Source organism: Zingiber officinale, chromosome 4A, assembly GCF_018446385.1.
Source record: "Zingiber officinale cultivar Zhangliang chromosome 4A, Zo_v1.1, whole genome shotgun sequence".
In the NCBI taxonomy this organism is placed as follows: Eukaryota; Viridiplantae; Streptophyta; class Magnoliopsida; order Zingiberales; family Zingiberaceae; genus Zingiber; species Zingiber officinale.
Window position 1 is genome coordinate 35,330,415 of NC_055992.1, and position 20,694 is coordinate 35,351,108.

A 20,694-nucleotide genomic window follows, 5' to 3' on the forward strand; every position below is an offset into this window, starting at 1 on the left:
TCCATCTCTGCTCGCCTTATTCCTGGTCTTTCGCTCTGGCTCCGCTCACTTGGGGGATCTCGACCATCCGGAATAGGGCTCACCCGAACCCTACTTTCAGCCTTCTAGAGTAAACTTTCGCTCCGGCTTCTAGTCCCTCGAAGACGTTGCACGCCTCCTTCTAGTTCACTAGCATACTCTTCCACAGCACCTCGTGTCTCGGACGCACCGAACCCATCGACTCTCTCCCATGCCGTCCTTCTCGATAGCTACATCTTTCGTTCGACTTTTTGTGCTCCTAAGTTTCTGTACACTTAGACACAGGGGTTAGAAACCAACAAGACCTAACCTAACTTAGTTGATTACATAAAAACTACCTTGGGATACTAACAATCTCCCCATTTTTGATGTGAGCAACCCAAATTAAGTTAGGGTAAACAACTATAAAGAAATAAGAAGGTAATAAATTTATAACTTAATAATTTGTAAAAAAAAATTAAATTACCCTCCCCGTAGACTTAATTTCTCTTCTCCCCCTTTGATCACATTAAATAGGGTACTTTAAAATGATTTTGGAAAATCTAAATTTAAAGTCTAAGGGAAATCAAAAAGCTATGAAAGGTTTAGTTTCAAAAACTCTTAAGTAAAATTGGAAGTTTAAGTAAAATTTCAAGAAATTCACATTTTGAAAATGTTTTTTTTTAAAAAATTGTTTATATAAGATTTCATAGAAAAAATAAATTTGCTAAAGTAACTCTAATAAATATAATTTTTATTAATTAAATTTTTAATGATAAGAAATTTTGACAGATAGTTTAAAGTATTTTTATAACTACTAAATATTTAACAGTTAATCAATTAAATATTTATTTCAATAATCGGCTTCTAGCTGTGGCGAGGCACTAGGCCTTCTTGGATATTGGAACAACAACTACTTTCTAGACAAAGCCTTTTAAAGAAATTTGATATTTAATTTTCTCTTTGAAAGCCCTAAGTTCAAAAAAACAATCAACTTAAGTATGTTTTTGGCATCTAATATATGTTCCTTCCTACTGGGTTAATTAAAATTTTTTGAGGAATATACTTTTTAGATAATTTGCAAATTTAACCCTTATAATTTTTGAGATACCAGTTAAGTCCTGAATAATTTCTAAAATTATAAGGAATAAACTTTGAGTATCCATGACTTTTCAAATTTTCTATTTCCTTTTTCAAATTTTGTTTGTCAAAATCTTCTATCGACAAGAACCAGCTAAGGTTGATTTTAAATCCTTATTTTCTTTCTCTAATTTATAGTAATTTTTCAATAATAGTTTTATAAATTCAAACATTTTATCTGAAGGTAGAGATTGTACCTGACTTATTTTGTCGATTCCGTAATCTGAAGCTTCCCATGAAGTACTACTTTCTTCCGATGTCGCTCCCCTTTCATTGATGTTCTCGATGTTCATTTTGAATGAGCTTGCTTCGTCTTCATTTTCTTGGTGACTTGCTACTAGCGCAAGTCTGGCGAGGACTTTTATCTCTGATTCGGATGATGTGTCATCCCACGTCGCCTTTAGATTATACTTAGGTCAGGCTGACTTCTTGTTCTTTTCCTTGTCCTTATCCTTGTTCTTCAACTTTGGGTAATTATCTTTGACATATCCTTCTTCATTGCAGTGGTAGTATCTTATTTTTTTTTTCTTTTTATACCCTGCACTTGATTAAATTTATTAGATTTAAATAATTTTTTAAATTTTCTTACCATGAGCGATGTTTCATTGTCATCGAGAGACTATTCAGAATCTCATTCATCCATCTTTACCTTCAAGGCAATGTTGTACTTTGGCTCCTTCTTTAGATCTATGCATTTTGTTTCATGGACTTCAAATGTTAAAAATAATTCTTCTAAAGTAGTTAATTCTAGATCCTTAGATATATAATAAGCATCTACTAATGATGCCCATTCAATATTTCTAGGGAATGAGTTAAGTACGTACCATAGCGAATTTTAGTTGCTTACATTTCTCCGACATTCATGAGTCCGGTGATGAGCTCCTTGATCTTTGAGTGAAGGTGTGCAATGATTTTGCCTTCTTTTAGTTTGATATTACAGATCTGGTTTCTGAGCAGATCCCGTCTCGTGAGTTTCACCTCTGAGGTTCCTTCATGTAGTTCCAGGAATTTCTCCCAGAGCTCCTTAGTAGACTCGTAGGCTCCGATCCGATTGACTTCTTATGGCGGTAAGACGCTTAGCAGATGGAACTCTGCTTTGCCATTTGCCACAAAGTCGGCTTGCTCCTTCTTAGTCCATTGGTATTTTTCTTTGTCTTCGAGTGCTACAAAACCAAATTTCATTATTAAGAGTAAATCAAAATCTATCTTAAAGAATACCTCCATCCTTTTCTTCCAACTCATGAATTCTCCCTCGAACTTTGGTGGGAAAATGCTTGGTCCGGTCATCTCGAATGTTTCGTTCGGCGGTTAGTCCTCCTAAAAAAAATATAGATACTCTATATTAATAGCCCCCTAGTGCCAACCCTTCAGATATGGAGGGAGGTACATGTAGTTACACAGGAATCAGGCGCATGGTGGGGTAAACTCCAGGTCATCAATTCTTGAGAATCAACCCCTAGCCATTATGCCAGAGATGTCATGCGCCCACTGTCTATGCTACGCCCTGGCAATTAGTCCTCTTGAAGCTGTTAGGCTCTGATGCGAGTTGTTGGTCCCTTAGCGACCAGTTAGAGGGAGGGTGAATAGCCTATACAATGAAACGAAAAGACCTTCCTTGACTTATAGCTTTATCAAAATAAACATTTGCATAAAAAATATTAAAAGACTTAAAAAAGAAGAGGCTCAAAAAGAGTTACTTGGTTACAACCAGGGAGATTGTTAATTCAAGGAAGATGAAAAGTTCAGTAAAAATTTCTCTGGACAGAGAAGCCTCTTACAACAATTAAATCTCACAAATAGAAAGCTAAACTCAAAAGGAATCGATTACAAGTGTTGTACTAAACTATTGGGACTAGGGCTATATTTATAGCCCTGGTCGGGGCGCTTGAAAGGGTTCTAGACGCCTGAGAAGGGATAAACTTTTATCCTCGCCATACCGGAACATGCCACATCACGTTTAGGATAAATACCTGCTCCGGGCCCTTGAAGTTTGGGCGCCTGGACCAGGTTTGGGCACCTCGGACAGGTCCAGGGTCTAGGATAGCTCGGGGCACCTCAGACCGAAAAATTAGCCTTTGTTGATTTTTTAGTCCCGGTCTTCCGCTCCGTCTTTGCTCGCCTTGGTCCGGATCTTCCACTCCAGCTTCGCTCGCTTGAGTGATCTCTACCATCCAGAATAGGGCTTACTCGAACCCAACTTCCGACCTTCTCGAGTAAACTTTTGCTCTAACTTCTCGTCCCTCGAAAACGCTGCACGCCTCATTCTCGTCTGCCAGCATACTCTTTCACAGCACCTCATGCCTCAGATGCACCTAGCCCGTCCACTCTCTCCCATGTCATTCTTCTCGCTAGATGCGTTTTTTGCTCGACTTCCTGTACTCTTAAGTCCTGTACACTTAGACACAAGTGTTAGAAATCAACAGGACTTACCTGACTTAGTTTATCACATCAAAACTACCTTGGGATACTAACATACATTCTGATCTGACACTCGAAATATAAGGAAGTACCAATGCAATTACTTCTAAGGTTCAGGAATTTCCTCCTCTAAAGTCTTCTATTTTCACTAAATATTTTGAGAATGTCACTCTTTCGTTGGGAGAAATGCGTGCAAAATATAAGCACTGCAATGCTTCCTATAAATTCCAAGCCGACGGCGGCTATGGGTCGTTGAAATGACATGTAGATTTGAAGCATCCGATGGAATATGGACTCGACCGTTCTCAATCACAATTATCAAGATTTTCTTCAACTAGCGGTAGTGCTGGTTCTAATTTATTTTTATATTTAGATAATAAATTAAGAGAATTATTAGCTAAATTTGTTTTCACAGAAAATCTTCCTTTTAGTTTTTGATCTAAATGCACATTTGAAGATTTTTATAAAGAATCTCTTAATCCATGTGCTAAATGTGTTCCTAGGACTGCACTTACTTATACAATTAAAAAAGTAGTAAAACAAGGAAAAAAGAATTTAATTGATGAATTTAGTAAATTAGATAATAAAGTTTCTTTATGTTTTGATATTTGGAGTGATCATTAGCAAACACATTCGTATATGGTGTGACTTGCCATTCGATCAATAACTCTTGGAACCTCCAAAAAAGATTGTTAGCTTTAGAGTTTTTGATGAATTACATAATGCTCATAACATCGTACAATTATTATATTTAATTTTAGAAGAATATGGATTAACTCATAAAGTATTTTCAATATCATTAGATAATGTTAATTCCAATATCGCTTATATAGATAATCTAAAATTTATTTATCAACCTATTATTGGTGGTTTATTTTTTTATATTCGCTGTGTATGCTATATTTTAAATTTATGTGTTCAAGATGGATTAAAAATTTTAGAAAATTATATTAAATCAATTAGAATTGTCATTTCTTTTTTATGATCTCATTCATCTATAATGAAATAATGAGGTAAGTTTTATAAAACTAATGGAATGAGACCTAAAAAATTTCTATGTGATGTACCAACACGTTGAAATTCAACATACCAATTATTACAAGATTCATTTCAATATAAAGAATTATTATGTTTATTTTTTACATAAAATACTAATACTAATACTAATATATATTTATTTTCTCAATAATGAAATATTTGTAGTAGTATTTGTGAAATTTTAAAAGTATTTAATGATGCAACCGAACAACTTTCCAGTATCTATTATCCCATTGCTTAATTAGGTTTAGAAAATTTTTCTAATATAGTATCAATTTTAAATAAAAATATTAATAATGCATTTTTATCTTCTTGCATCTTAGTTATGAAAACTAAATGAGAAAAAATATTTTTATTTTATTTCTAAAATTTATTTAATTGCATAATTTTATATTATGATGCTTTAAGTCTAATTAAAGATTTTTATCCTCTTGATCCAGTTAATACTATATATAATGTTAGAATTTATTTATATGATATTTATAATCAATATTATGTAAAATATGGAACACAAATTAATATTTCTGAAATACAACAAATTACTAGTAGTAATTTAAAACTTACAAAAGCACAACTTTTATTAAAAGAATGAACGAAACATCTACGAGGATCCTCAAGTTCCACATAAAAAATTGAGAATTATTTTACGACTTCTTTTGATTTTAATGAAGTAGATAGCGAAAAATTTGATATCTTAAAGTGGTGGTCATAGAAAGCTCAAAGATTTCTTGTCCTGTTCATGATCATCAAAGAAATTTTACTCTGTCCAGTGTCAACTGTTGCTATGGAGTAGACATTCAGTGACAACGACAACATATTAAATGAATGACGATCAATTTTGTCTCCCGACTCATTAAAAGCTCAAGTATTACTGGACGATTGGACCAGAGTCGAGAAAAGAATCCAAGGAACGCAACTTTCAGATGACGAAGTTGAAGATTTTGGTACTAAAGGAACGAATACAACAGGAACGAAAAACGAAAGTGAGTGACAATGAAAAAAAAATAAAAATGTAAAAGAACAATGTGGACTTTGATTCCCTTATACCCTAAGGGGATATATAGACAACTTAAATAAGTGCAAGTCCTTTTTAAAAATAATTTTTAATTTTTAATTTTTTAATATAATAATCTTGAACCATGACAAACCGTGAATCGAACCATGAACCGTAACCGTCTTAGACGATTAAGATTAATGGTCGTCCTACTAGAAATCGTCGAACCGACAATTTCAAACTGTCGAACTATCGATTCCAAACCTTTATATATAATAAAATTGTTTGAAAAGAAGTCCAAACTTGTCCTTAAGTAAAAACAAAACCTCTCCTATTTAAGGTTTCTAATTAGAAACCATCAAATTACTAAAAAATAATAATAATATATAATTACTTGTATATCTTGCAATTGTGTTTTATAAAACCAATACATTTTTAAATAAAAAAATTGTTAATATTTGAGATATCTGAAATTTTGTTTGAAAAAAATAATATTAATTGTCGGAATTACAAGAACTTCAAATTAACGATCCAGATCATTTGAAATATTTGATATCAGTTTGGAAAGATCATTTGATTCGACCTCATTCTTTTATTTTTCAAACAAAATTGAGAAAAACTAAACATATTTTGATTTAGTTTCAAATCAAACTAAAAAACGTTATTGCTCAAATGTGTCTAAATCAAAATGGTGTAGTTTAATTTTAATTCTCCTCACTGAAACAATAAATCTAATCACGTTCGCCCCTAATCAAAACTCTAGTTGTATCCTTGCTAACCCAATAAAGATCCCCAAGTTATTTTTCATGTAAATTTTGGGATCTAAGGACTTTTCTCTCTCTCTCTCTCTCTCTCTCTCTCTCTCTCTATATATATATATATATATATACACACGGGAGGATAGGCATTGATTTGACCGACCCAAGGGTAGAAATTTACTTTCAGACTATACTCAAGGAAGTTTTATTGGCTAATTGCTTAGAGTTGAGTGTCGATACAAATGTAAAGATGCACTTAAATGTTGGGCTTTAGCCTAGGAGTTCATCCTGAGGTCATTTTAATTTTTTTTATATATGTTGATCCGGTAGTAAGAGTGGAGTTTCGTGCGAGATAGAGGTCAATGACACATAGAAGTTAAAGCCAAGATAGTCAACCTAAAGGCGTGGCCGATCGGAAGGCCATCTGGCTGATCGGCCACGACCGCGCCCAATGTGGCGCAGAAATAGCTCGGTCGCGGGCAGGGTTTCTGACGCTCATGAGTCCGCCTAGGAAAGTTGAGGCGCCGAGCGGCTTGTTCGCTCGGATGAGTTGCGAATCAACGAAGGCACTCCCGTCCTAATATGTGGCCGAGCGACCTTCCCGCTCGGACCAATACACGTCCCCTCCTGGACGACAGTGGGTCCCTGCATCTCTCCCGGTCAGGCTAGTAACAGACAAAAGGAGCAGAAGAGGACAAAGGGGACAGCCAGTGATATCCTTCTCGAGACATGTGTCGCCGACGAACAACATGGTTGGCGGTCGGACCGGACAGAGAATCGTATGATGGAAGTTTCCACTGTCATGTCAGAGATATGCTCGAACGGTTGAGGTATGACGTCAGACACACTTTTTTGACACGACCATTCCTAAGTATGTTTTGAGGAGTGTGCACACCTCGAAGAGCGTGCACGCGCCTCCTGGGAGCCCTATATAAGGGTCCCCAACCTTCGACGGAGGTATACATTCTCATCTACTGTAGCTTTTGGCCTCGTTACGCTGTTTCGATTTCTGCTCGCCTGACTTGAGCATCGGAGGACCGTCGCCAGGATCCCCCTCTCGGCTCGATTTTGCTGCAGGTTCACCAGAGCCCACATCAACTCAGAGCCTACGCGGAGTCAGTAGAGAGCGCCACGCCCCCAGCATCCGTCGACTTAATTCTTGGACATGATCTAATTGGCGCCGTCTGTGGGAACACACCTGAATCCGAGAGGAGAAGATGGAAGGAGCTGGACGATCGTATACCGTGACGCTTTCTCAAGATGAGCTCGACGCTCTTATCGAGGCAAGAGCAGCAAAAATAGTGGAGTAGCAGCAACAAAAATAGTGGAGTAGCAACAGCAAAAGGCATTAGCCGAGCGGATGGCGTAACATGCAACTTCGGCGTCAGGTGGCCGAGCGGCCCAAGAAGATCGACCGGAGCAACACTCCACTTGGGCGCAGAATAAAGGTTAGACTGGCACACCAGGAGATGTGTCGTCCGCTCCCATTCCGTTCCACCTAGCCTTGTTCCAGACTCCGTCCGAGCTAGCTCAAGCAAACCACGGGTCATCCGACGAAGTGCCCGTGCGGGACGCCAGGAAGGGGAAGGTGCCTCAAACCGAGTCATCCCCCAAGCGGATCAATCGTCAGTTCTCTGAGGCGATTTTGCAAGATCCACTTCCAAAGCATTGCGCCCCCTAACGATCGGAGAGTACAACGGTACAACCGACCCGGACGACCACCTCGGTAAGTTCGATAACGCCGCCACTCTACATCAATACACCGACGGAGTTAAATGCAGGGTCTTCCTCACCACCTTGTCCGGCTCCGCACAACGCTGGTTCAGGAGGTTGTCGGATGGATCGGTACGGAGCTTCAAGGACTTCCGAACGGCATTTCTCCAGGACTTTGCCAGCAGCCGACACTACCAGAAAACCAGCATCAGGTTATTTACTATGAAGTAAGGGTCGAGAGAAAGCCTCCGAGCTTATATCCAGCGTTTCAACCAGGCGGCCATGGATATCCCCACGGTCTCATCCGAGACCATGATGCATGCCTTCACTCAGGGCCTAGTCGATGGGGATTTCTTCCGCTCGCTCATCCGAAAGCCATCCCGCGACTACGATCACATGTTGAAGAAGGCGAATGAATACATTAATGTGGAGGAGGCTCAGGCAGCCCGGAGGAAGGAAGCACCACCCGAGCCTTCAGCGTCGACCGAGCGTAGACCACCGACCAGTCATCAACCCCCAAGGGGACCCCGCGCTGAAGGAGCACACCCTCATCAAGAGGCAAGGCTGCACGCCGTCCAACATGTGGCAGCCGATCGGCCCAAGCCAAAAGGCAAGGTATGGACCCCCCATGTTTTGTTCGCTTCACCAGTCAGCAACTCACAATACCCGTGATTATCGAAGTCTCGGCCCGATCGCTCACCTAGAGCCGAGAAGCTATTGAAGCTATCGCCGCTGATCGCCTTCCCCTGACTGACGACATAATCACCAAAATTTCGGACGATGAGAGGTCAGACAGTCACCCAAGCAGCGACACCCGCACCAACCAAGAAGCAACCCTCGAGCCTCCCATGAGCGGGCCAGATCGTCTGCTTGGGAGGAAGAAAATAGAAGCAACACCGCCCGGGGGGAGATCAACATTATCGCTGGAGGGCCAACCAGCGGAGACTCCAACCAAGCCCGCAAGTCGTACGCCCAACGGTTGGAGATCCATGTCGTAGGATGCAGCCGAGAGAAGGCGAACGGGCCCGAGATCAGCTTCGGTCCTGTCGACCTCGAGGGAGTTGAAATGCCTCACGACGACACCCTCATTATCCGAGCGGTAATAGCAAACTACACTATTTATCGCATCTTTATTGACAGACGGGGTCAAGCTAAATCTCCAGAAGTGTTTGTTCGGAGCAAAGAGTGGGCGCTTCCTAGGATACATCGTGACCGAGCGGGGCATAGAGGTAAATCCCAGTAAAGTAAAAGCGCTGTAAGACATGCCGCCTCCCAGAAATTTGAAGGAAGCTCAACGCCTTATGGGACGAATAACCGCGTTGTCCAGATTCATCTGAAAGACCGCCGACCGGAGCTTTCCCTTTTTTAAGATTCTGCGCCGAGCCACTAAGTTCCAATGGGACGTAGAGTACGATAAAGCCTTCGAAGAGCTCAAAGTATACCTCAATTCCTTACCTATGTTAGCCAAGCCGGTCGCCGAGGAAGCCCTTAGAGTTTACTTGTCCTCGACTGAATATGCCGTCGGGTCAGGTCGGACGATGAAGAACATCATGTGTACTTCTTAAGCCACATACTAAAGGATGCTGAGTCTCGCTACACTGGTCTCGAGAAGTTAGCCTTTGCTCTGGTACTCACCGCTCGAAGGCTCCAGCCTTATTTTCTGGTGCACCCGATCGTGGTGATGACGAACAGCCTCCTGGGGAGGGTCCTTCTCAATCCAGAGGCGTCCGGTCAGCTAATCAAATGGACCACATAACTTAGTGAATTCGACATACGGTATCATCCTCGGATGGCCATCAAGGCGCAGTCGTTAGCAGTTTTGTCACTAAGGTACCAGATCCCGAGCCCGAAGCCACCTGGAGGGTGTACGTGGACGGACCGTCCACTCGGCAAGGGATTGGGATCGGTGTGCTGTTAATCTCCCCCCACGGGGAACGGATGCATTTGTCCGTACGGCTGGATTATTGTGCGACCAATAATGAAGCAGAGTATGAGGCGTTGATAGCGGGCCTGCAGACCACTCGACATGTGGGAGCCAGCAAGGTCTTGATTCATTCAGATTCACAGTTGGCGGCTCAGCAACTCTCGGGAGCATTCGAGATAAGCAACGTCAGGCTCAAGCTTTATGTGGGAGCCTTCGAAAAACTGAAGGCCAGTTTTCAAGAGGTGCTTATCCAAAAGATCCCACGAGTGGAGAATCAGGCTGCAGATGAGCTGGCTAAGCTAGCCAGCTCGATATCACCAATTGTCATCAAACAGTCAGTCGAGCAAGTATCTCTGGTCGCCCACATCGACCGGATGGAGGGGCTCACATTTCCAAATGACTGGCGGACAACTATAGTAGAGTTTATGAAGTCAGGGGTAACACCTTCCGATCGGGAGGAAGCGCATATGCTCAGGAAGAGAGCTGGTCGGTTCGTCCTCATTGGTGACCAGCTCTACAAAAAAGCGTTCTCCAGACCTCTGCTCAAATGTGTTGGTCCGGAAGATGTGGACTATATTCTGCAAGAGGTACACCAAGGCTCATGCGGCGGGCATCCGGGCGGCCGCTCGTTAGCGAGAAAGATTCTTTTGGCCAGCTACTTTTGGCCAACTTTAAAGGAGGACACCGCTCGGACAGTCGCCACGTGCTTATCTTGCCAAAAGTACCATAATTTCTCACATTGTCCCACGGAGGAGTTACAGACATCCACAGTGTCCTGCCCTTTCGATCAATGGGGCATGGACATTGTAGGACCATTTCCAATGGCGACCGGACAGCGGAAGTCTTTACTAGTAGCGGTAGACTATTTCTCAAAGTGGGTGGAAGCTGAGCCGCTCGTGAAAATTACCGTGTATATAGTCAAGAAGTTCATCTGGCAGCACATAATATACCGGTTCGGCATTCCACGACGGCTCGTATCCGACAATGGGCGATAATTTGTCGGACAACAGCTCCGAGAATGGTGTGAGGGGTATGACATTCAACAACACTTCACCTCCGTGGCTTATCCACAGAGCAACGGGCAGGCTAAGGTCGTCAATCGGGAGATCCTGCGGATTCTTCGAGTTCAGCTCGACCATATTGGTGGCAGCTAGGTGGATGAGCTCCTGGGCGTGTTATGGGCGATTCGCACTACCCCCACGGACGGGGGTCACGCCTTTTCACTTGGTGTACGGAGGAGAGGTTGTCGTTCCCATGGAGGTCGGAGTAGAATCTGATCGGGTACAACAGTACGACGCGAGTAACGCCGAGTGGAGGCAGCTGGAGCTGGACATGGTAGACGAGGCGCGAGCCAAAGCAGCCGTTCGGCTAATGGTATACCGACAAAGAATGAAGCAGAATTACAACAGGCGAGTGATTCCCAGGGCATTCCAAGTCGGTGACTTTGTATGGAAAAAGGTGAAGCCGGTCGGAGATGTGAGCAAGCTGGAGGCACCCTGGGCTGGGCCCTTTAAGGTCATCGAGAAGCTCCGATTGGGTGCCTATTACCTCGAAGATGAAGATGGACGACAGCTAGAACGACCATGGAACGCTAAATATCTCCAGCCGTACCGAGTTGGATGAAAGGTGTGCCCATGTAATTCTTTATATGTACTTTCCGTTCCTTGGCTTCCTTCGAATGCAGGAATGATATTAAAAAGAAAAGAATACGCCGAACAACTAGGCTCCATGAAGACCATCGAGCGGCGATGTTAAACTCTAGAGTCGAACCGGCGACTATAAACCCCCTGGCCTGAAGACCGTCGAGCGGCGACGTTAAACTCTAGAGTCAACGACTATAAACCCGACCTGACGTCGAGGTGATGTTAAACTTTAAGTCGTCTTGGACTATAAACCCTCGACCGAATCTCGTCGGTGGCGTTAAACTCTAGAGTCGAGTGGCGACTATAAACCCAGCACGAAGGCATCGGCCGCATTAAACTCTAGAGTCGAGCCGCGAAAACGAAGAACCGTCGAGTCGGCGACGTTAAACTCTAGAGCGGACCGCTCAAGACTATAAACCCTCGCGATGACGCCGAACCGAGTCGAACACTTAGAGTTAAACCACAGGTTCAAACCCCTCTCAGGCAGGCGACGTTAAACTCTAGAGTCGGACCGGTGACTATAAACCTCCGGCCTGAAGACCATCGAGCGGCGACGTTAAACTCTAGAGTCGAACCGGCGACTATAAACCCCCCGGCCTGAAGACCGTCGAGCGGCGACGTTAAACTCTAGAGTTGGGACAGGCGACTATAAACCCCCCGGCCTGAAGACCGTCAAGTGGCGACATTAAACTTTAGAGTCGGACCAGCGACTATAAACCCCCCGGCCTGAAGACCGTCGAGCGGCGACGTTAAACTCTAGGGTCGAAGCGGCGACCATAAATATCCTGCTTGGAAAATCGTCAAGCGGCGACGTTAAACTCTAGGGTCAAAACGGTGACCATAAATATCCCGCTCGGAAGACCGTCGAGCGGCGACGTTAAACTCTAGAGTCAGACCGGCGACTATAAACCTCCCGACCCTAAGACCGTCCCCCGGTCATAAAGTTCAGCCTTGTCACCGCGTAAACCTAATGGGAATTACGAAAGAGTGATGTATTCGACTGCCGAGCGGTAGCTCAAAGGGTAGGGGGTGAAGGCTTGCACGAATCAGACAACTCACTCGGATATACACAGCACGTAAAGCAAACAGCGGAAGGCCAAAGATTCATTAAGCAAAATAAGCCGAACGGCGAATACATAAAATGAAAAAGACCGAACGGCCAATACACAACCACGACTTCACTCTAAATAATTGAAAAGCTTGTCCGAAAGCATGGTTAGAAGATCAGCATGATCACGGACAGGAATAGTGAAATCCTCAAGAACACGACCCTTTATCTTCAGATAATCAGCCGTGGCAGTGATGGCGAGCTTGAAAGCATGGACGAGCTGAGCGCAGGTGATCCGGCAGTAAGGACGGGGGACCCCCTTTGTGGGGAGCCAATGACACGTGAAGGTCAAAAGTCAAAAGGGTCAGCATGAGGTCCATCCGATCGGAAGAAGGCGGTCGGCAACGGCGAGTCAGTCGGGCATCAAAGACAACCCGACGGAAGTCGGATTTTGATCACTGAATGAACGAACCGGGCGAAGCGGGTAGCCCTCGCATCACGTCGGTGCGAGAGGAACTTCGGCAGCTGTGAAAGAGCAGTCTCGTAGAATCTCGGTGCCGGTCCCGGCGGTCGCTCGGAGCCTGGCCGCGGATGGCTCTCGGAAAAGAGACAAGGACAGGGGACATTGGGAACATTTTTGACAACAGCATGTTCATGACAAGCCACTATGCGTAATCCGACGAAGGTTCACTGTCTCATCGAGAGGTGCTGTAGCAGTAGTGTGTCGGGCATGCTCCTTCCGTAAGCCCATACTAAGGTATGGTAAAGGACGCGTACGCCTCTGTAGGTGTGCATAAGCCTCCCCAATTCATAAGAGCCCCGACTACCGGAGGTACGCGATCTCATCTTGAGCCACTTCATCGTTTTATCTTACGACTTGGCGCCGGAGGGTCGTCCACGGAACCCTTCCTCCGACTCCTTCTCATGTGAGTTCGGAGAGCAGTCGTGGAGATGGAGAGAGTGCCACGCCCGTGTCCGTCGACCGGCGGCTGACAGATCTGGTGTCAAATTGTCGGGACGCACGCATCCGCGAAGAGATGGAAAGCGGGCGACCTCACACCGTGATGCTCTCCCGGAGGAGCTCGACGCCTAATCGAGGCGAGACAAGCTGGAGCAATAGAAGCGAAGGTGTAGGCCGAGCGGAGCAACAAGCGGCGTTAGAGGCGAGGAGGCGGAGCACCGGCTTCGCCCGATTCCATTTCATCGGGCCCTATTCAGTCGCCACTTAAGTCGCACTGGCTAACCTTGATCGAGGATCTTCATCACGAGGCGCCCAGCGAGACTACGAAAAGGCAAAGCTCCCGACGGACGCCTCACCGAGTGGATCAAGCCGGCTGAGGAGGCCATCCGCGGACCCTGCTAAAGCATTATGTGCCCGGCGATTGGGGAATCATTGGGAACACCGACCACGACCATCTAGGTAAGTTCGACAACACAGCTACACTACATCAATACAGGATGGAGTGAAAAGGTGTTCCTTACCACCCTCCGGGATCGCGCAATGATGGTTCGGGAGGCTGGACGGATCCATCACCCTTTTAAAGAGTTGCGATCGCTTTCTCCATCATTTGAAAGCAACAGCGTTACTGAAAACGGTGTTAGTCTATTTGCCATCAAGCAAGAGCCGGAGTCGCCTCCAGGCTTACATCAAACGATTCAACCGGTGGCCATGGATATTCCAACCACCTCGGAAACAATGATGAATGCGTTCACGCAGATGGATGGTGACTTCTTCCGCTCACTTGAAAGTCGCCCCAAGACTATGACCATATGTTACACCCAATGAGTACATTAATGAGGAGCACTGAGAAAGAAAGAAGTCCAACCTGAGCGGCTAGCCTGCCAGGCCAGCCCGCTCAGCCGCCTGCCCCGGCCACCATGAACCACCGAGCAGGATCCGCCCTCACACCATGCAAGGTCCCACGCCATCCAAGAGGTAGCCACGAGGCACCCTAAACCAAAAAGAAGGTATGGACCCCATGTTTTCTTCGTTCCACGGACACGCATATAACACGAGATTGCAAGCCTCGATCACCCACCCCGCCCGGAGTGGCCGTCGCCGATCGCCATCATCCGGCCAGCGACTGACACCATGAAGCCGATCGGATATCAGAAGTCTCCAGCGATTTCATCCTTAGGGCACGAGGACAATCCGGTATCTAAGGCGCGGCTAGGGTCCGCAGGGAGGAAGAAAATAGAAGCAACGTCCGGGGTGAAATCAACATCATCTCTCGGACGGGAGGCGACTCAACAGCAAGGAAGGCGAGTGTCGCGGCCAAGATCCATGCGGTCAGCGGTCAAGCAGGCGAGCAAGCCGAAATCGGCTGGGGACCTTGAGGGAGTCAAGTATCACATGACGATGCCCTCATCATCAGCGGTAATAGCTAACTATACTATTTACTTTCATCGATCTGATACTTCGGTCAACATTATATTTAAAAGGCTTTTCGACCCGCAAATTGATCGGTGAGTTTCGCGCCATGACAACCCCTCTCTTGGTTTACGGCAATGAAACTCTGCCAGGACAGTCCGACTAGCTATTTCATTGGGAGAAGAGCTGGACACACGCCAACCTTGTGGTCGACTCTCCTCGACTACAATGTTATCTTAGCGACAGTTGAGTTCCGAGCGACCGTCTCCACCTTCTACCAGAAAATTAAGTTCCCAGTTGAAGATAAAGTTGGAGAAGTGCGAGGAGACCAGCTGGCGGCTCAGCGATGCTACGTTGAAATGGTCCGAGCCGAAGCTAATTCCGCTCGGAAGACACCACGGATCGAGGTGAACGCCATAACCGAAAAATCACCCTCTTTGATTTATGAAGAAAAAGAGGAGGTGCAGATCCACCCGACCCGATCGGAGGCCACGACATTCATTGTGGCCGATCTGGAGGCAAGCCAGAAAAAGGAGGTGATCAAATGTCTCCAGAGAAACTACGACGTCTTCGTTTGGTCGACATGATGATGCGGAATTTCGAGCCAAGTATAGCGCATAAGCTTCACGTCCCCGGACCGGACGCTCGGTGAAGCAAAGGAAGAGGACTTTTAACGCCGAACAAACGCCATCATCCGGAGGGTCGAGAAGCTCCGGAGGCCGACCATATAAGGGGAGGTCCAGCCCCAACTGGCTCACAAATGTAGTGCTAGTCTCCAAAGCCGGGCAATAAGTGGAGGGTTTGCATCGATTTCCGGATCTCAACAAAGTATGCCCAAAGGATTTCTACCCTCCTCAATTGATCAATGGACTCCACAGTAGGTGTGAGCTGATATGCATGCTAGACGCCTATCGGGGCTACCATTAGGTACCGCCGCAGAAGATCAAGAAAGGTCAGCACCATCCGACAAGACTTACGTTACTGTATGTAATGCCGATGGATGAAGAAGAGCAACCTACGACTTAATGAACAAGGTATTCAAGGAGTAGATCGGACGCAATTTAGAAGTGTACGTGGATGATATTCTCATCAAGTCCGTCCGAGCCCGATCTTTTATGGACATGGAGGAGACCTTCCAACGAGGAAGTATGGAGTCGTGAACCCTCGTAAATGTTTGTTCGGAGTAAAAGGCGGGCATTTCTTGGGCTATATAGTGACCGAGCGAATAGAGGCAAATCCCAAGAAGGTAAAAGCGTTGCAAGATATGTCGCCTCCAAAAAATGACTGGTCGGATAACTGCATTGTCAAGATTCATCTCTAAGACTGTCGAGTCTCCCTTTTCAAGATCCTACGCAAAGCTATTAAGTTTCATTGGGACGAGGAATGCGATCCGGCTTGAGGAGTCGAAGACATACCGAACTCCTTGCCAGTTAGCCGCCAGCCAGTAGGTGAGCCGCTCTATATTTATTTATCTTCAACCAAGCGGGCGATAGGCTCGGCATTAGTGAGGACGAGCGGTGAAGAACAACCCGTGTACTTCTTGAGCCATATTCTAAAAGATGTCTGAATCTCGCTACACTAGGCTCGAAGGCTGGCTTTGCTTTGGTCCTCGTCAAGACTTCGTCCTTATTTCCACTGCATCATCATCGTCGGACAAATAGCCCGTTGGGAAGAGTGTCTTGAATCCGAGCGTCCGGACGGCTCATCAAATAGACAACGGAGTTGAGTGAATTTGACATTCAATATCAACGCTCGGCGATAAAGGCGCAATCCTTAGCATATTTTGTTACCGAAGTGCAAAATCCTAAACCCGGCTATCTGGAAAATATTTGTGGATGGATCGTCCACTCGGCTCGGAATTGGTGTGCTATTACTCTCACCCCAAGAAGAACAGATGCACCTATCCGTCCAAGATGCAGCCACAAATAATGAGCGGAGTATGAGACCCTCATAGACGGCGAGCGCGCGCAGCGTGTAGGAGGCGGTCGGGTGACACTCATCCATGACTCCAGTGCAATTTTGAGATTAACAACGCTCGGATCAAGCTCTCTTGAGGCCTTCGAAGCTCAAGGCCCACTTGGAGAAGTCATTATCCAAGATACCGGCAGAGAACGCGGAGAGATGAGTTAGCCAAGCTCAAGTTCAATATCACGGCCATCCGGCACCAATTGAGCAAGTATCCTTAGTGGCGACATCGACCGGATGGAGGGCCTCACATTCCCGAGCGATTGGAGGACAACCATCATAGAGTTTCTCTCGGTGCGACAACGTCAATCGGAGGAAGCCCAGCTATTGAGGAGGAGAGCGGGTCGGTTCACACACTTGGAGACCAACTCTATAAGAAGGCTTTCTCGCCCACTTTTGAAGTGTGTGAGCTCGGAGGGACGTGGAGTACATCCTCCGTGAAGTGCACCAAGGATCGTACGGAGGACATCCAGGCGAGCGATCGCCGGCTAGGAAGACACCTGGTCTGCTGTGGCCAACCCGAAGCCTGAGCCGATTTCGCCGCCGACGTCGACGGTCTCCTACCGAAGTACCACAACGTCTCCACCGACCGGCGGAGGAGATGAAAGTATCATCGTGTCGTCCATTCGATCAGTGGGGAATGGATATCGTAGGTCCGTTCCCTATGGCGACCGGTCAGCGGAAGTTTCTTCTAGTGGCGGTCGACTACTTTTCCAAATGGGTGGAGGCCGAGCCACTGGCCAAGATCACCGAGCAGATGGTCAAAAGGTTTATCTGGCAGCATATAATCTGTCAGTTCGGCATTCATCGCCGGCTCATATCTGATAACGGATGACAGTTCGTTGGGAAGCAGCTCGAAGAATGGTGCAAAAGTTATGACATCGAACAACACTTTACTTCCGTGGCGTATCCCCAGAGCAACGACCAAGTTGAAGTAACCAACTGAGAAATCCTCAGAATTCTTCGGGCTCGACTTAACCACATAGGAGGAAGCTGGGTGGACGAGCTGCCGGGCATCCTATGGGCTATCCGCACGACCCCAAAGGAGGGAACGAGCGTCACGCCATTCCATTTAGTGTACGGCGGCGAAGCAGTTATCCCAATTGAAGTCGGCGTAGAGTCCGTCCGGATCCAGAACTATGATGATGACAATGCCGAGCGGAGGAAGATGGAGTTGGACCTGATCGACGAAGAGCGAGCCAAGGCGTCCGTCCGGCTGATGGCGTACCAGCAGAGAATGAAGCAGAACTACAACCGGCGCGTGATCCCTAGAGCATTCTAGGTTGGCGACCTAGTGTGGAAGAAAGTAAAGCCGGTCGGGGACGTTGGCAAGCTGGAGGCTCCTTGGGCGGGCCCCTTCAAAGTCATCGAAAAGCTCCGCTCGGGTGCCTATTATCTGGAGGATGAAGACGGACGACAACTGGATCGACCATGGAGCGCGAACCACCTCCAGCCTTACCGGGCGGGGTGAAAGGTGCGCCAATGTAATGAATGATGTATACTTTCCGCTCAGCTGTATACTTGAAATGCAGGAGTAAAAAATTGGAAAATTAGCGCAATTATAGGGCATCGTCACCAATATCAAAATCGAGACAGATACAAGTGACTATAAAAGACCGCCGAGCTCAAGCGTTAAATATCGAGTCGGACGCGACTATAAACCCTCCCCTAAGACAGGCGATCCGACGTTAAATATCAGGTCGGAGTGACTATAAACCCTCCCTCGAAGACCGCGAAGCTCCGACGCAAATATCGGACCGTCGGCAAGTAATATTCGGAGTCGACGGCTAAATATGACCGTCGAGCGAGAGGCGACCTATAAACCCCCAGGATCCCCGCCCGACTAAATATCGGAGCATGATATAGGCGATGCAGGGCCGGAAGCTCCACGTTAAATATCGAGTCGCCCGACTAAACCCTCCGGACCGGAAGTCCGAAGACGCTCAGGCGTTAAATATCGAGAGTCGTATGACTATAAACCCGATCGAAGACCGCCGAGCTCCGGTTAAATATCGAGTGAGACCGCCGAGCCCGACGTTAAATACGTCGAGTCGTGCACGGCACTATAAACCTTCCGCGGGAAGACGTGCCCGGGCGTTAAATATCGACACGAAGGTCGGAAGACCGCCGAGTTAAAACCGGAGACAGCTCCGACGTTAAATATCGAGGGTCGAACCGGCGACTATAAACCCTCCGGCCGGAAGACCGTCGAGCTCCGACGTTAAATATCGAGAGTCGAACCGGCGACTATAAACCCTTTGGTCGGAACGAAAGACACTTGAAGATAAGCAGCAAGGGAAAGTAATGACAAGTCGTATGCCACCTACGCCCGCTCGGGAGGACTAGTTGGCCAAGTTGTGTGTCATAGGCCCCGACCAATCACCCACAAGCATGCAAAGTAAAAACGAAGTTGCACAAAGATATATTTTTCATTGAAATTAGAAAAATCAAGGCCGAGCAGCCGAATTACAAAAAAGAAAGTTTTTGGCCGAACGACCGAATTACATAAAGACTTCTATTCCAGAAAATCATAAAGGTCCTTAGGGATGGTGCTAAGGAGCACCGCATAGTCTTGGGCCGGGATGCTGGAGGAGTCAGGGAGCTGACCCTTGGACTTCAGATAGTCCGTCATGGCGGTGATGGCAAGCTCAAAAGCAGTATACATCCGCTCGCATACTTTTTCTGAAAATTCGGTCGAGCGTATGTGCTTCAGCCTCAGGGCTGCGACTCGGCCGGGTTCCACCTCTTGATATTCCTTGAAGGCAACTTGGGAAGTTTCGAGAGACTCCTGCAAAGTCTTCAGTTCATCCTTATGTTTAATCGCCTCGGCCGAGCGGCTCGCCTTCTCACCGTCCAGCTGCTCCATCAGCTCTTTACTCATTGCTCCAGGCCTCGAGCCTCGACATTTTTCTTCTCCAGATCGGCGATAGCCGTTTTCTTCCGATTGGTTGTCAGGCTTATTTTTCGATCCAGTGATTTGACCTGTCGTTCGAGTTCGGCCAGGGTATGGGCCTGGTCGGCCGTCCTCTTTTGCTCAGCCGCCAACATATCTTGGGTCTTTTGAGCTCTTTTTGCAGCTTGGCGTATGAAGGACCTTGGGAGGGCGCGCCACCCGAACTCCTTAGCCTCTTTAACTCTTCGTCCACCATGGCCAGATGATTGGAGATAGCGATCTCCTCTACCCATCTCTGACATAAATAAAATCATTAATAGCCGATCAGAGAAAGCGCGTAGAAGACCAAAGAAAACATAGTTACCCCAGTGGCCTGCTGCATGTGGTTATCGCCGACAAGCGTCGGCCCACATCTTGGCTAAGGGCCCTTCATGGTGATCATGTGCTCGCGGTTGGCTATTGGACTCGCATCAACTCTTCGGTGGGAGATGCGGAGACCTGATGGTGAAGCCGAGGCGAGTCGGAGCGGAAGTTGGGGAAGGATCGAGGCCGGTGCAAAAACGGACAAAATAGCCGAGCTCGGTGGGGAGAGGGCGGAAGGGCGGACGGGTATGGCCTCGAGGGGTCCGCGATGCATCCAGTGGGATGGGGTCCGATCGATCAGATGCTTGCCGTGAGATCGGGCTTATCGAGAATCGGTGGTCCGCGTTCGGACGGTGGACCCATGAGTGGCCGATCAAAGTGGTGTCTCCGTTCGGCGCCTCTTTTGTCGGAGAGGGCGCTCTTCCTCCT

General features: G+C 46.5%; 1 protein-coding gene across 1 annotated transcript; it reads left to right on the forward strand.

The window, feature by feature from the left end:
- The first annotated feature begins 11,236 nt into the window (after positions 1-11,236).
- Positions 11,237-11,605, forward strand: LOC121972341. Its single transcript, XM_042524024.1, has one exon. It carries the CDS (start codon positions 11,237-11,239, stop codon positions 11,603-11,605), a length of 369 nt encoding a protein of 122 aa, XP_042379958.1.
- Positions 11,606-20,694: the final 9,089 nt, after the last annotated feature.

What these genes read in the sequence shown, in the direction of transcription:
- LOC121972341 (XM_042524024.1), top strand. Translation starts at nt 11,237, where the DNA reads ATGGAGGTCGGAGTAGAATCTGATCGGGTACAACAGTACGACGCGAGT.